The sequence below is a fragment of the Monodon monoceros genome, unplaced genomic scaffold, assembly GCF_005190385.1.
Source record: "Monodon monoceros isolate NGI ecotype Baffin Bay Population unplaced genomic scaffold, NGI_Narwhal_1 Super_Scaffold_12, whole genome shotgun sequence".
NCBI classification, from domain to species: domain Eukaryota; kingdom Metazoa; phylum Chordata; class Mammalia; order Artiodactyla; family Monodontidae; genus Monodon; species Monodon monoceros.
The window spans coordinates 55,871,430-55,884,175 of NW_021703768.1; the positions used below are offsets into that span (position 1 = coordinate 55,871,430).

Genomic DNA, 12,746 nt, shown 5'->3' on the forward strand with positions numbered 1-12,746 from the left:
CATTACTGTCAGGTCCTGCCAGGAGAGATGCATGCTCAGAAATGATGAGTGAATTCTACGGAAAACAATCATCCTGCCACTCCTAAAAAAATGGTCTATGATCATGTAATAAATTCTTAATATATTTCTTGGCTCATCCACTGTTCTGGAATTGCATATGGCCCTGATCCTTCAAAACCTGTCTTTGGATCACAATGAAGAGACTAATCCATGTGGGTCACTCCTGGTTGACCACTGTAGCCAGAAGAAAAGTAAGAACTGTTGTACTTTTTTTTTTTTTTTTTTTTTGCGGTACGCGGGCCTCTCACTGTTGTGGCCCCTCCCGTTGTGAAGCACAGGCTCCGGACGCGCAGGCTCAGCAGCCATGGCTCAGGGGCCCAGCCGCTCCGCGGCATGTGGGATCTTCCCGGACCGGGGCCCGAACCCGTGTCCCCTGCATTGCAGGCAGACTCTCAACCACTGTGCCACCAGGGAAGCCCTGTTGTACTTTTTTTTAAAAACCCATTTTGGCAAGTAACCACAAGTTGCTTTCCCAAAATATTCCAACAGCTTCCAATTTAATGGATGCAGTCTATGTAACATATTGTGCCATATCTTTTAAAGTTTCATGTGGAACATACTACAAAATTATTGTCTAAGCTTCCTGCTGCTATAAATTTCACATGGACTGGCTTAAAACAGAATCTTATTTTAGAGACTGTTTAGAGAGGAAGATTCCATGGTCTCTCTTAGTGTAAAGGCTATTTCAGAAAATTCCTTCTTGAATTAATGATAACTGTGAAGTACACAGTGAGCTTTCAGTTGACTCAAGTGTACAAATGGCGGCTATGTGGCAGATTGGTATCTTCCCTTTTCAACTTCCCGCTCCTGATAATTGTCCCTGCGAAAGTTGCCAAAAGCAACTTAAGACCTGGGTAGGGCCAATATAAAAATGCAAGGTTTCTGCAAGGACCTCTGCATCCTAATTCTATGTCCTTACCTCAGTGCTCCTTCATCAACTGGCTCAGGGCCCATGTTCTTGCCTGCCATAAAGTTACTTAGAGCCTACTCAAGATTATAATAAAGCACGCTTTTTCTGAACTTTCTCTCCATTCAGTTTCTTTTATTTTTCTTTTTTTTGCTATTACACTAGTTTTCCACCCAGGCAGTAGAGCATGGTGATCAAAAGCACAGACTCTAAACTCTACCTGGGTGTAATTCCCAGCTCCACCACTTAGTAGCTTTGTGACTTCGGGCAAATCACTTAACCCTTCTGTGCCAAAATTACCTCATTTGTAAAATAGGGATTTAATTGTACTCACCTTATTTGGTAGTTGTGAGAATTAAATGTGTTAATCTATGTGAATCACTTAGAACAGTGTCTGGCACTTACTAAGGACTATGTATTTGCTATTAGTAGTAGTAGTTGCTTTATTTGAAGTTCCATAATAAGTGAATGGCTACCCCTTCTCACTCCACTGGTACGCTTATTTCTCATGAGTCCCCAGGACACTTGTAAGACATTTCACACCTCAGCAAGCAATTAGCAATGCATCAGCAGATCTTTGTCCTGGACCTGGCTCAACCCCGGAGTGACTGCATCACTTTGGGAAAGTAACTAAAACTATCTGAGCCTGGGTTTCCTCCTCTGTAAAATGGGGATAATACTTGCTTTGCAGCCCTCACAAGACCATTACGAAGATCAGATTAAAAAATGTGTGGCAAAGTACTCTGATGCTGTAAGCCTCTACCCAGGGAAGATACTACTAACACACTTTCTGCTAAAGCTGTAGAAAAAGGAAATAAAAGGGACAGGAAGTGGCTAGCACATCCCCTAATGTCCAAGAATGCTGTGCCTGAAAGGTATGGTACCAGCAAGGCTGAAGAGTGGACCTGGGCCTCTCTCACCCTCGGTCTCAAATTGCTAAGTATGGTTCTATCCTAGAAGTGGAGCTGATGGCGACAGCAGAAAGAAAATGGAAGTGGAAAATTTCCCTCCTACTAAACTTTCATACCTGCTTACCTACCTCAAGACCTGAAACCTCTGTAAAGCCACTTGTGTCCTGGCATGTGTTTTCCTGAGCCATCTTCTGCTGTTTGATATCAAGCATGGCGAGGGCCTCCAAATACTGTTGATTCAAAACTAGGAAGGGCCATGTAAGAAAGTGTTAGGAGGTCTAACCCCAGCCTCACCTAATCCAGTTAAACCAACACCACATACTTCTTCTAAGCAAGGGATATACAACTACCCACAAAATCTGTCTCCAACCAGAAAATCTGATAGAATAGTGGGTATCAAGTGAGTTAACACTAGATAAAATGTTATTTTTAATGTGGAAATAATTTTGCAACCTAAGTCTGGTCTTCATTTGCTCAAAGAAACTTTGTAGGATTTTCAAAAAGAGAACATACAAAGGCTAATTATCCACACTGTGAGACGATCAGAAGATGAAATCTCATATATTGTATTAAAGTCAACTCTACCAGCTCTCCAAACTCTATCAGACTTTTCTTTTAGTTAGTTTTCACAAGAGGCTCTCAACGCAAATATTTACAACAAGAGGGGTCCTGCTACTTACTGGAAAGCAGAATAACAGTAACTTTCCCTCTCTTATAGGGTGGAAGGATAGGGAGGAAGGGACAGGAGTAGTGGTTATGAGCAACTTCTGTCCTGGCACCAACCTAACATGGGGGAAATCACTACCTGCTCAAATCACTGGTGTGCAGAAGCATATCTGCGTGTGCAGTTCTCACCCAGGGGATTGCCACAGTTCACTTACTACACTATGTAAAGTGCCACTCTCGGGCCCATGACCTGACTGAGAACTCATTTTATGCCTTTCAAGCCACCACTTTAAAAGAGTTTCTGCTGGGAATTCCCTGGCAGTCCAGTGGTTAGGGCTCTGGGCTCTCACTGCCAGGGGCCCAGGTCTGATCCCTGGTCAGGGAACTAAGATCCCACAAGCCACATGGTATGGTCAAAAAAAAGATTTCTAAAAAGTTGGTACCACCTTAATACTCTTTCATTAACTTTTGTCATATAGTGACTCATTATATAAAAGATATGCTCTGTGTGTATGTGTGTGTGTGTATATACACATACATCTATATAATTTCAAGTCCTTAATGAGTCAAATAATATTTTGAAAAATATTTGCATTACTGACAAAGTCACAGAAGACACTTTTATGAGAAAAAATTATGTTGAATAACTATACAATTTTATACTTTTCCTACTAGATTCCCAATAAACATACACCTACTCAGGTTCCTCAAACATCAGGTACTCTACCATTTTGTTTACACTGAGTATAAAAACTAAAGGATAAAGGGAGAATCAGGAGAAACTGCTTAATGGGTATAAGGTTTTATGTTGTAGTCATGGAAACGTTTTAGAACTAGATGTTTATAAGCGTTATGAATTGTTCACTTTTAAATGGTTTAAGTTATGTGAATTTCACCTCAAATTTTTTTTTAATTCGAAAACCTAACTGATCAAACCCACAGCCAACATCGTTCTCAATGGTGAAAAACAAACCATTTCCTCTAAGATCAGGAACAATACAAGGTTGCCCACTCTCACCACTATTATTCAACATAGTTTTGGAAGTTTTAGCCACAGCAATCAGAGAAGAAAAAGAAATAAAAGGAATCCAAATCAGAAAAGAAGAAGTAAAACTGTCACTGTTTGCAGATGAAATGATACTATACATAGAGAATCCTAAAGGTGCTACCAGAAAACTACTAGAGCTAATCAATGAATTGGTAGAGTAGCAGGATACAAAATTAATGCACAGAAATCTCTTGCATTCCTATATACTAATGATGAAAAATCTGAAAGAGAAATTAAGGAAAAACTCCCATTTACCATTGCAACAAAAAGAATAAAATACCCAGGAATAAACCTACCTAAGGAGACAAAAGACCTGTATGCAGAAAACTATAAGACACTGATGAAAGAAATTAAAGATGATACAAACAGATAGAGAGAGATACCATGTTCTTGGATTGGAAGAATCAACATTGTGAAAATGACTATACTACCCAAAGCACTCTATAGATTCAATGCAATCCCTAACAAACTAACAATGGCATTTTTCACAGAACTAGAACAAAAAATTGCAGAATTTGTATGGAAACACAAAAGACCCCAAATAGCCAAAGCAATCTTGAGAAACAAAAACAGAGCTGGGGGAATTAGGCTCCCTGACTTCAGACTATACTACAAAGCTACAGTAATCAAGACAGTATGGTATTAGCACAAAAACAGAAAGACAGATCAATGGAACAGGATAGAAAGCCCAGAGATAAACCCATGCACCTATGGTCACCTTATCTTTGATAAGGAGGCAAGAGTATACAATGGAGAAAAGACTGCCTCTTCAATAAGTGGTGCTGGGAAAACTGGACAGCTACATGTAAAAGAATGAAATTAGAACACTTCCTAATACCACACACAAAAATAAACTCAAAATGGATTAAAGACCTAAATGTAAGGCCAGACACTATAAAACTCTTAGAGGAAAACAGGCAGAACGCTCTGACATAAATCACAGCAAGATCCTTTTTGACCCACCTCCTAGAAAAATTAAAAATAAACAAATGGGACCTAATGAAATTTAAAAGCTTTTGCACAGCAAAGGAAACCACAAGACAAAAAGGCAACCCTCAGAATGGGAGAAAATATTTACAAACAAAGCAACTGACAAAGGATTAATCTCCAAAAAATATACAAGCAGCTCATGCAGCTCAATATCATAAAAACAAACAACCTGGACTTCCCTGGTGACACAGTGGTTAAGAATCCACCTGCCAATGCAGGGGACACGGGTTTGATCCCTGGGCCGGGAAGATCCCACATGCCATGGAGCAACTAAGCCCATTCACCACAACTACTGAGCCTGTGATCTAGAGCCCATGAGCCACAACTACTGAAGCCCAGGCGCCTAAAGCCTGTGCTCCGCAACAGGAGAAGCCACTGCAAGTGAGAAGCCCGCGACGCAACGAAGACCCAACGCAGCCAAATTAATTAATTAATTAATTTAAAAAAAAAGAATCCAAAAATGGGCAGAAGACCTAGATAGACATTTCTCCAAAGAAGATATACAGACTACCAACAAACACATGAAAGGATGCTCAACATCACTAATCATTAGAGAAATGCAAGTCAAAACTACAATGAGGTATCACCTCACACTAGTCAGAATCATCAAAAAATCTACAAACAATAAATGCTGAAGAGGGTGTAGAGAAAAGGGAACTCTCTTGCATTGTTGGTGAGAATGTAAATTGATACAGCCACTATGGAGAACAGTATGGAGGTTCCTTAAAAAACTAAAAGTAGAACTACCAGATGACCCAGCAATCCCACTACTGGGCATATACCCTGAGAAAACCATAATTCAAAAAGAGTCATGTACCACAATGTTCACTGCAGCTCTATTTACAACAGCCAGGACATGGAACCAACCTAAGTGTCCATCGACAGATGAATGGATAAAGACGTGGCACATATATACAATGGAGTATTACTCAGCCATAAAAAGAAATGAAACTGAGTTATTTGTAGTGAGGTGGATGGACCTAGAGTCTGTCATACAGAGTGAAGTAAGTCAAAAAGAGAAAAACATATACCGTATGCTAACACATATATATGGAATCTAAAAAAAAAAAAATAGTTCTGATGAACCTAGGGGCAGGACAGGAATAAAGACACAGATATAAAGAAGGGACTAGAAGACACGGGGAGTGGGAATGGTAAGCTGGGACGAAGCGAGAGAGTAACACTGACATATATACACTACCAAATGTAAAACAGATAGCTAGTGGGAAGCAGCTGCATAGCACAGGGAGATCAGCTCGGTGCTTTGCAACCACCTAGAGGGGTGGGATAAGGAGGGTGGGAGCAAGATGCAAGAGGGAGAGGATATGGGGATATATGTATACATATAGCTGATTCACTTTGTTATACAGCAGAAACGAACACAACATTGTAAAGCAATTATACTCCAATAAAGATGTTAAAAAAAAAAAACCTAACTGATGCATTTCTTCTCTTTTATCCTTAAAATATGTTACTTCAAAATATTAGCACTTTGTCTATTGATATTTTGTTCTTAACATAGGACATTCTATATAAAACTGATCTTTTAACATAGTATTTTTAAAGAATTATCAAAATACCACTCTACTTACTTGTATTTTCAGACTTGAGCATTTTAATTTCTTCTGTTTTCAGTTTCAAAGTTTCTTTGAGGACTGCATTTTCACAGTTTAGCCTGGAAAAAAGTACCCTCCAAGTAACTAAAACATTAATACTTTGTAGGTGAATGAGAATATTTAATCCCATAATTAGAACACGAAAACTCTAATATAATTTTTCTTACATCAAAATGTAAGTAATAATATAGGTAATAAAATAAATTTAATAAAATAAATATTTAAAGGTAATAAAATAAAAATTTAAAGGAGTGTGGTTAGACTTCGAACTTACTCTTAACCCTTCTGTATACTTAGCTGAGAAAGTATCAGAACCAGAAATACCTCTAAGTCATCTATTTTGAACATTCATTCTCTTTACTAAAGTTTCAATCAAGTTAATAACCATTTGAACACCAACTACATGCTTAGTTCACCTTCCAAAATTTGCATAAAAAGATACATAGGGAGGTACAAACTTCCAGTTGTAAAATAAATAAGTCCTGGGGATGCAATGTACAGCATGAAGACTGTAGCTAACAATTATTGTACAGTATTTGAAAGCTGCTAAGAGAGTAGACCTTAAAAGTTCTCAACATAAGAAAAAAACTGTAATGATGTACGGCAATGAATATTAACTAGATTTATTGTGATGATCATTTGCAACATATACAAATATCAAATCATTATATTGTACACCTGAAACCAATACACTGTTATGTCAATTATACCTCAATTTAAGAAAAAGATAGATAGGGAGCTTTATCTATTGAATGAAAATTGGAATTACTTACAAGAGTTCCTAAATTGCCCACCATCGGGACTTCCCTGGTGGTGCAGTGGTTAAGAATCCGCTGCTCTTCCAGGACTAAAAATAACCTCTAACATTTTGACTCTGGTCTACTTCCTTAGTCCCACCTTTCAACTCAAAATATGGAGGCTGGGACTTCCCTGGTGGTGCAGTGGTTAAGAATCCGCCTGCCAATGCAGGGGACATGGGTTCGAGCCCTGGTCCGGGAAGATCTCACATGCCGCAGAGCAACTAAGCCCACAAGCCACAGCTACTGAGTCCACGTGCCACAACTAGTGAGCCCACGTGCCACAACTACTGAAGCCCGCACACCTAAAGCCCATGCTCCGCAACAAGAAAAGCCACTGCAGTGAGAAGCCCATGCACCACAACGAATAGTCCCCACTCTCAGCAACTAGAGAAGGCCTGCACGCAGCAATGAAGACCCAACACAGCCAAAAATAAGTAAGTAAATAAATAAATTTATAAAGGGAAAAAAAGTGCTTTATTCCTCAAGGGCTATAGACATTGCTTGAGAAACTGATTTCATGTTTTATTAATTTGTAGGTAATTCATGGAAAGGGGATGTCTTAGATTTACATTTCTTGTTTTTTAGATATAACTGACATATTACATTAGTTCAGGTGTACAACACAATGACTCAACACCTGTACATATCACAAAATGTTCACCACAATACAGTCAACATGCGTCACATACATGGATACAGAATTTTTTTGTGTGATGTGAACCACATTTCACTTTTAATTGAGAAACTTTAACTTCATGACCACCGTTTTAATGATACGAGGCCTGTCCCAAGCACAGCATGTAATATTCCCTAGGAATATCACGTCTTGATAGGTATTTTATTTAAAGTTATAAATTAGACCAGATGATCTGGCGACCGTTTTTAATTACAATTCAGGCTAAATTTAATTCAGGCTAAAAACAAAACTGTAAACAAATATGGAAGTCTAGTTAATGGGTTTGATTTTACAATGGTATGTATTAGCAATTCTAAAGTTACTTTCTGTATAGTCTATGATGGAACAAATAAGTAAACATACAGGGTAACTGGAGCCAGGTGTCTCCTTGTGGGACTTACAAATGCAGAGAGGGGCAAGGCTAAGATGAACCCTGTGGTGGTGGTCTGCAACTGGAGATATGAGTATGATCTCATTGATATGGGATAGATACATACATACATAAATGATAAAGAGACAGGTAGATAGATGATAAATCGATGACATAGAAAGACAGATAGATAGATGTATATATATATATATATATATATATATATATATATGTGTCTGCATCTGTGTATTTTCTAACTCTGTCCTCTGAGAGGAACTTCACGCAGTGAATCCTCAATAGTAATGAGCACACCTAGCACTCAGATCTTGATTTCTAAACACCATTCCCCATTAAAAGGAACTGCTGCTCCTTGAAGAAATACGTAATATTGTAGGCATCCTGGCCTAGAATATCTTGTACCAGGAAGCAAGAAAGTGCTCAAAGAAAAATAAATGTCAAAAGGTCACAGGAACACCTGTGCTTGATGGGGCTCCCACTGACCGAAGTTGGAAAATTTTAAGCATCAAAAGAAATTATGGTAGTAATAGCTTTTAACCCACTGAATAATGCAAGAATCCTTGAATCCGTATTGGTATAAACAAACAAATGAGAAGGAAAAACTCTTTTTTACAGTAAAATGCCAACATACAAATGTAGAAGGAATAAGGGAATTAGAAAATTACCATTTGGCAACCATTGTAGTAATAATTGCTCCAGGTAGAATTATCAGTGGATATAAAAACGAGTGGGTGAAAAGTCTGCTGAGCCACAGTACATTTACATAATTTTCAAGTATCTCTCCACAAGATGCTTATTAACTACAAGGGGAAAAACAGTGACTTAATAGTGGAGAATGAGGGCAGACACCATACCTTAACCAAGTGACCAAGATTCACATCCTAGGAACAGGACAAATCAGCACCACATGCCTCCTGATGTGATGGACTAAGAATACACAGCTTCAGTGGTAATACTGCCCAAAATGCACAACCCAATTCAAGCCAGAAGCATCAGATACCCTCATTGTAGGATATTCTATAAAATAATGGGCCTGTCCGCCTCAAAAAACTGTAAAGGTTATAAAAGATAAACACTGAAGAACTGTTTCAGATTAAAGGAGACTAAAATTTAGACATGACAACCAAATGCAACGTGTGGTTCTGGACTGGTCCTGAACAGGGGAAATGGTGTTTTCTCTTTTGCTCTAAGAACATTATTAAGATACTTGGTAATATAAAGAATAATATAACATTATTAAGATAGTTGGTAATATAGTTGGCACATTAAATAATAGTATTGGGTTAAGGTCTTGATTTTTATAACTATATTATGTTATAAATGAGAACGTCCCTTTTTAAAAAAAATACAAACTGAAGTATTTAGAGTAATGGGACCCTATATATGCACAATGGTTCAGAAAATATTACCTCTATATTTATGTATTTAACTACAAAGAGAGCGAAAGAAAGGAAAAAAGAATGATAAAGTAAATGTGATAAAGAGTTAAAATTTGGAGAATCGCGGTGAAAGATATATAGGAGTTGTTCTATTCTTACAACTTTTCTGTAAGTCTTCAATTATCTCAAATTAAAAGTTAAGAAGTAATAAATTTAAAAATTAGGTACTAAAGCCATCTATAACCCCAGATACCAAATCAATTTCTCAGTGATTAAATTATAACATATTCATAAGGTCAAAGTTATTAAATAAATTCACACTAATACAAGAGTTGCTCAAAAGACTTTGAAAAAACAGTGCAAGGCTAAAATAACTTGGGAAACATGGCTCTTAAACTGTATTTTAATATACAGTTTATACTAGTTTTTAAAGAAAGAAAATTAACAGTAACAATAAAATATGGAAATGGTAAGTAGGTAAGCAATATGAATCTTATTTTATTTTTTTTTGGCTGTGCCACGTGGCTTGCAGGATCTTAGTTCCCCGACCAGGGATTGAACCCGGGCCATGGCAATGAAAGCACCAAGTCCTAACCACTGGACAACCAGGGAATTCCCTGAATTTTATACTTAGTGTGCTCAAAAAAGAAGAAAGCCTAAGCTACATTTGAATTATACACGGTTTAAAAATTTCCAAAGAAAAATTATGGAATAATATACAAACCTGTCATATTTTTGGATCCAAGATTCCTCTATATTTTTAAATCTATTGCGATCAAATTCTATTTCCCACTGCAAGGCATTTATTTCCTACAGAAAAAAATAGCACTTTCAAGGAAATTACTACAAATAAATCATTTCATGACTTTTGAATATTTGAAATAAATCATTTAGTCACTTCACAGAAATAGGTTAAAGACAAAAAACTAATTACTGCTCAAAAAGAGTCTATGATGTTTATAAACACATATGACATGCCTCTTTAGCACTCAAAAAAGCTTTGCTGAAGCTTACTTATTATAGGGAACGTTTCAAATTTGTTGGCCTGAACCTAGATTTCTCATTGTCCCCATCCCATGCAGACCCCAACATATACTCCTGGAAGTCTGAGCCCAGGACACTCCCACCAAGGGAGAGTAAAACAGGAATAGGAAGATGACCATCTAGGGTGATTCCTAACTACCTTTTTAGTGAAGATGAGATGGTCAGAAAGAGGCAGGCTCTGCAGGGCAAGCAGAAGAAGAAAAATAGGAAAAGAAAAACAGGAAGTGTCGATTTGGCAGGCTTAGCCCATGTGACAATCTGTTTTGGATTATAAGCTCCAAAAGGGAAGGGACTGTATGAAGTTGAAGTACACCTAGCAGAGGGTATGCACAAATGACATATCCACTGGTACGGTGATTTTTAAGGGAATTCTATTTGAAAGCTTATTGAACTGAACAAGTCTACACTATACGCTATATGTGGTCAAATACCTTCTCCAAGGATCTCTTTTGTTCCACAGTTTTTTGAAGCACTGCCTGGGTATGACTTGTGGCTTTGCCAAATATTGCCTAAGAAAAATAAAGATTGTAACAGTATAAATTAAATTTCCAATCACCCTTATATGCAAGGTGAAGTTCACATTTTTATTTTAAGACAGTAGAAAAGTACCTTGAGATGAGATTCCCACAGAGACCTTTTGTACAGAGTTTGATAGTTCAAAAGTCAGAAGATCTTGGTTTGGTTCTTTCCCAATGAACGTGAGAACGAATGAATGGATTTCGCACACAAGGACATGTACATGAACATTCCTAGCAGCATTATTCATAATAGCCCAACATACCTATCAACTGGTAAATGGATAAACAAAATGTGGCATATCTATATAATGGAATATTATCTGGCAATAAAAAAGGAAGAAAGCACTGACACATGCTACAACATGCATGAACCTTCAAAATACGCTAACTATAAGAATCAAGAGGCAAAAGAATCTAGACATATACTGTATGGTTCTATTTATGAAATAGAAAAGGCAAAGCTATAAAGCAGAAAGTAGATGAGTGGCGGCTGGGGATGGGAATGGGAATAACTGCTAATGGGTAAGAGGTTCCCTTTTTGGGGTGATGGGAATGTTCCCTTTTTGGGGTGATGGGAATGTTCCCTTTTTGGGGTGATGGGAATGTTCCAAATTAAGTTGTGATGATAGTTACACAATTCTAAGTTTACTAAAAATAAATTGCTTAAAACAAGTGAAATTCATGACATTAAGTTATATCTTAATAAAGCTGTTTTAAAAATCTATAGCTCAAAAAAAAAAACTATATTATAAACACTGATGCTTTTATTTTAAAAGCTATAACCAGGGAGTTCCCTGGTGGTCTAGTGTTCAGGATTCGGCACTTTTACTGCCATGGCCTGGGTTCAATCCCTGGCTGGGGAACTGAGATCCGGCAAGCTGTGCAGCATGGCCAAAAATATAAAAATTCAATTAAATTAAAAAGATAAAACCATACTACCTATCATTGGAATGTGTACCTGATGAAAGTGTAAAAGTAACTTCTTACATTGCTTTGAAGAATTCTCAATGCTTCCTCTTTACCTTCAAGATGTCTTTGAGATGCCTCAAGTTCAGTTTTCAAAATTTCTACCTCCTGAGGAGAAAAATACAATTAGTCTTCCTATCTGTGAGATATGCAACCCCAAATGATCAATTTAGACAGTCTACATTTAAGCTCAACATTCACTTTGACTCAAAGTGCTCTGACCTTACAAAATGAGGTTGGAAATTCCTCCAGGCTTTGTTAAGTGGACCAGAGAGGCTAAAACTGAGATGCTCGCTGTCAGGTGCCAGTTATGACTAAAAGCCCAAATCTTTTGCTTTTACCCATCTAGGCCACACACACAGTTAATAATTTGGAGAAAAAGCTTTAGACCACATAAAATAAGAACATGATCGGCTACACAGCTACAGTAGCTATTATAGGTAGAACTGTGCCCCCCATCCCAAAAGATATCCTCAAGTCCTAACCCCTGGTACCATAAATTCGACCTTATTTGGAAATAGGGTCTTTGCAGATGTAATTAATGTCATACTAGATTAGAGTAGGCCTCAATCCAATGACTGGTGTGACGCAGCTACAAGCCAAAGGTTGTTGGCGGCAACCGCCAGAAGCTAGGAGGTGGTAAAGGATTCTCCTCTAGACCCTTCAGAGGGAACATGGCCCACCCACATCTTGATTTCAGACCTCTAGCCGCCATAGCTGAGAGAGAATCGATCTGCTCTTTTTTTTTTTTTTTTTTTTGCAGTACGCGGGCCTCTC

General features: G+C 37.8%; 1 protein-coding gene across 3 annotated transcripts in view; it reads right to left on the reverse strand.

Moving 5' to 3' along the window:
* CCDC125 (coiled-coil domain containing 125) overlaps positions 1-12,746 on the reverse strand; it is a 32,442-nt gene that overhangs the window by 8,029 nt on the left and 11,667 nt on the right. For 2 of the 3 annotated variants that reach the window (XM_029217932.1, XM_029217931.1), the window contains exons 4-8: positions 11,991-12,077; positions 10,917-10,994; positions 10,166-10,251; positions 6,175-6,257; positions 2,007-2,122 (exon numbers count right to left, since the gene is read on the reverse strand). In XM_029217932.1, the coding sequence (XP_029073765.1) occupies positions 2,007-2,122; positions 6,175-6,257; positions 10,166-10,251; positions 10,917-10,994; positions 11,991-12,077 (450 nt within the window). Of the gene's footprint in view, positions 1-2,006; positions 2,123-6,174; positions 6,258-10,165; positions 10,252-10,916; positions 10,995-11,961; positions 12,078-12,746 lie in introns of all 3 variants that reach the window. The other variant, XM_029217933.1, reaches the window with a different exon arrangement.